We start from the raw sequence: 1,571 nt of genomic DNA on the forward strand, positions 1-1,571 counted from the left end.
GTTCGGTGCTGAGAGATGTGCGGAGAAGGGAGGAGGGCAGCGCCGGCACTGGGGGTGAAGGCAGCACACCGAAGCGGAGTGGGCTGCGCAGGACTCGCATCTCCTCGCCCCGAAAGACGCCCGTGTCAGCAAAACCCCACAGGCTGCCACTCCTGTAATCTGCTAGAATCCTTCTGAGATCCCTGTGCCGCTGGGGTGCTCAGGCGTGGTTTTTTGTCCCTTCTCATCCACTGTGGCACGATTTCTTGCCGCAAGGAGTTGAGATTTCCCCAATTAAGAGGAGACAAGTGTTGCTCTGAGATTATTTTCTTGGGGGGGAAAAAAAAGAAAACCTACTTTTTAAATTTTCTTAAGAGCACTGCCTGATCAGAGCATGTTAAATGCAGCCCTGTGCACCTCTCTTTGCTGCTCATGAAGCTGTGATGCTTAATGCTTTGTTACAATCCATTTGAAATGGACACTACGGTTTTGGAATAAGGAACGGTGTCAGTGTGAAATGTGCAGAATGTATTGTGAGGGATGCTTTTGGACACCTGATGCTTTTCAACAACTAAATCCTGCAGGATGCCTTGCTGTGGATTTTTCTATGTACACATCCTCAAACCCAGAGCAGGGCTGTGCAGTTTGATGTTTTGTGATTACTCAGAGAGTGCCAGGTTTGCATTAGAAAGGTGAGTGAACTGCTCCTCACTTTACAGGAAGGATTTGTTTAGTTCATCACAGAGATTGTTTTCAGGGAAGTGTGTGAACTCACAGTTGTTGCTGCCTTCACTGTGCAGTCCATGAATGGGAAGGTGAGGCCCCAGGGGTCATCATCACCTCACCTTGAAGATTCCTTGATAACAAAGAAACGAAAGCTGTAAATGTTTGTGCAACTACATCTGGGAAGTGTAATGAAAAAACAGGTAATGTAACATGCAGAAATAACCATCCCAAAAATATTTATTTATTTATTTATTTAGGAGCATTTATCTGATAGAGCTCAGTGAAATGAAAAATCTCACAAAAGCAAAGATGTGTGTAGTTTTTCTGAGAAATGTGCCTCTAATGTAGTTTTATTTGATTACTGAATTGGACATCAGAGTGTTCTTGAAATTTACATAAACAACCACCCTGGTGAAGCTTGTTTTGTGTGTTCCTGTACTGTAAGTTATGTCAGGCATTTTCTGTTGTAAATGACTCTAAATGACACACTGGAGATTAAGCTGAGTGTTACAGCATACAACGTGCCAGCCACAAAGCCTGCAAAAAACATTTTTTTAAGACACATTTTGAAATGCTGACCTTTGTAGTCACTGCTTTATGCTGAACCTACAGATGTGTTTACAGCACCAAAATCTGGAAGGATCTCTTCTGATTCCCTCTTTCCCAGCAGAACATCTTCATTTTACGTGTGAGCTCCATACTCTCCTAGCTGTCCTCTTTGAGTGTAAGCTGTGTAAACATGATGGAAGAGATAGTAAGCCCATAAATCACATGGTTGCCATCCTTCACTCCAGCTACTCCTTGTGAGGTAAAGTACTGCTGGGAATGAATAAGAGGGAGAAGCACGGCCAGCCTGGGAGGGGGGG

General features: G+C 44.1%; 1 protein-coding gene across 1 annotated transcript in view; it reads left to right on the forward strand.

Moving 5' to 3' along the window:
- The first annotated feature begins 1,444 nt into the window (after positions 1 to 1,444).
- The window catches only part of TARS1 (threonyl-tRNA synthetase 1), a 25,593-nt gene continuing 25,466 nt past the window's right edge, over positions 1,445 to 1,571 (forward strand). Inside the window, exon 1 of the mRNA XM_010725310.3 lies at positions 1,445 to 1,459. Coding sequence (XP_010723612.2) covers positions 1,445 to 1,459 — 15 coding nt within the window. The remainder of the gene's footprint in view (positions 1,460 to 1,571) is intronic.

Source organism: Meleagris gallopavo, chromosome Z (assembly GCF_000146605.3).
Source record: "Meleagris gallopavo isolate NT-WF06-2002-E0010 breed Aviagen turkey brand Nicholas breeding stock chromosome Z, Turkey_5.1, whole genome shotgun sequence".
In the NCBI taxonomy this organism is placed as follows: domain Eukaryota; kingdom Metazoa; phylum Chordata; class Aves; order Galliformes; family Phasianidae; genus Meleagris; species Meleagris gallopavo.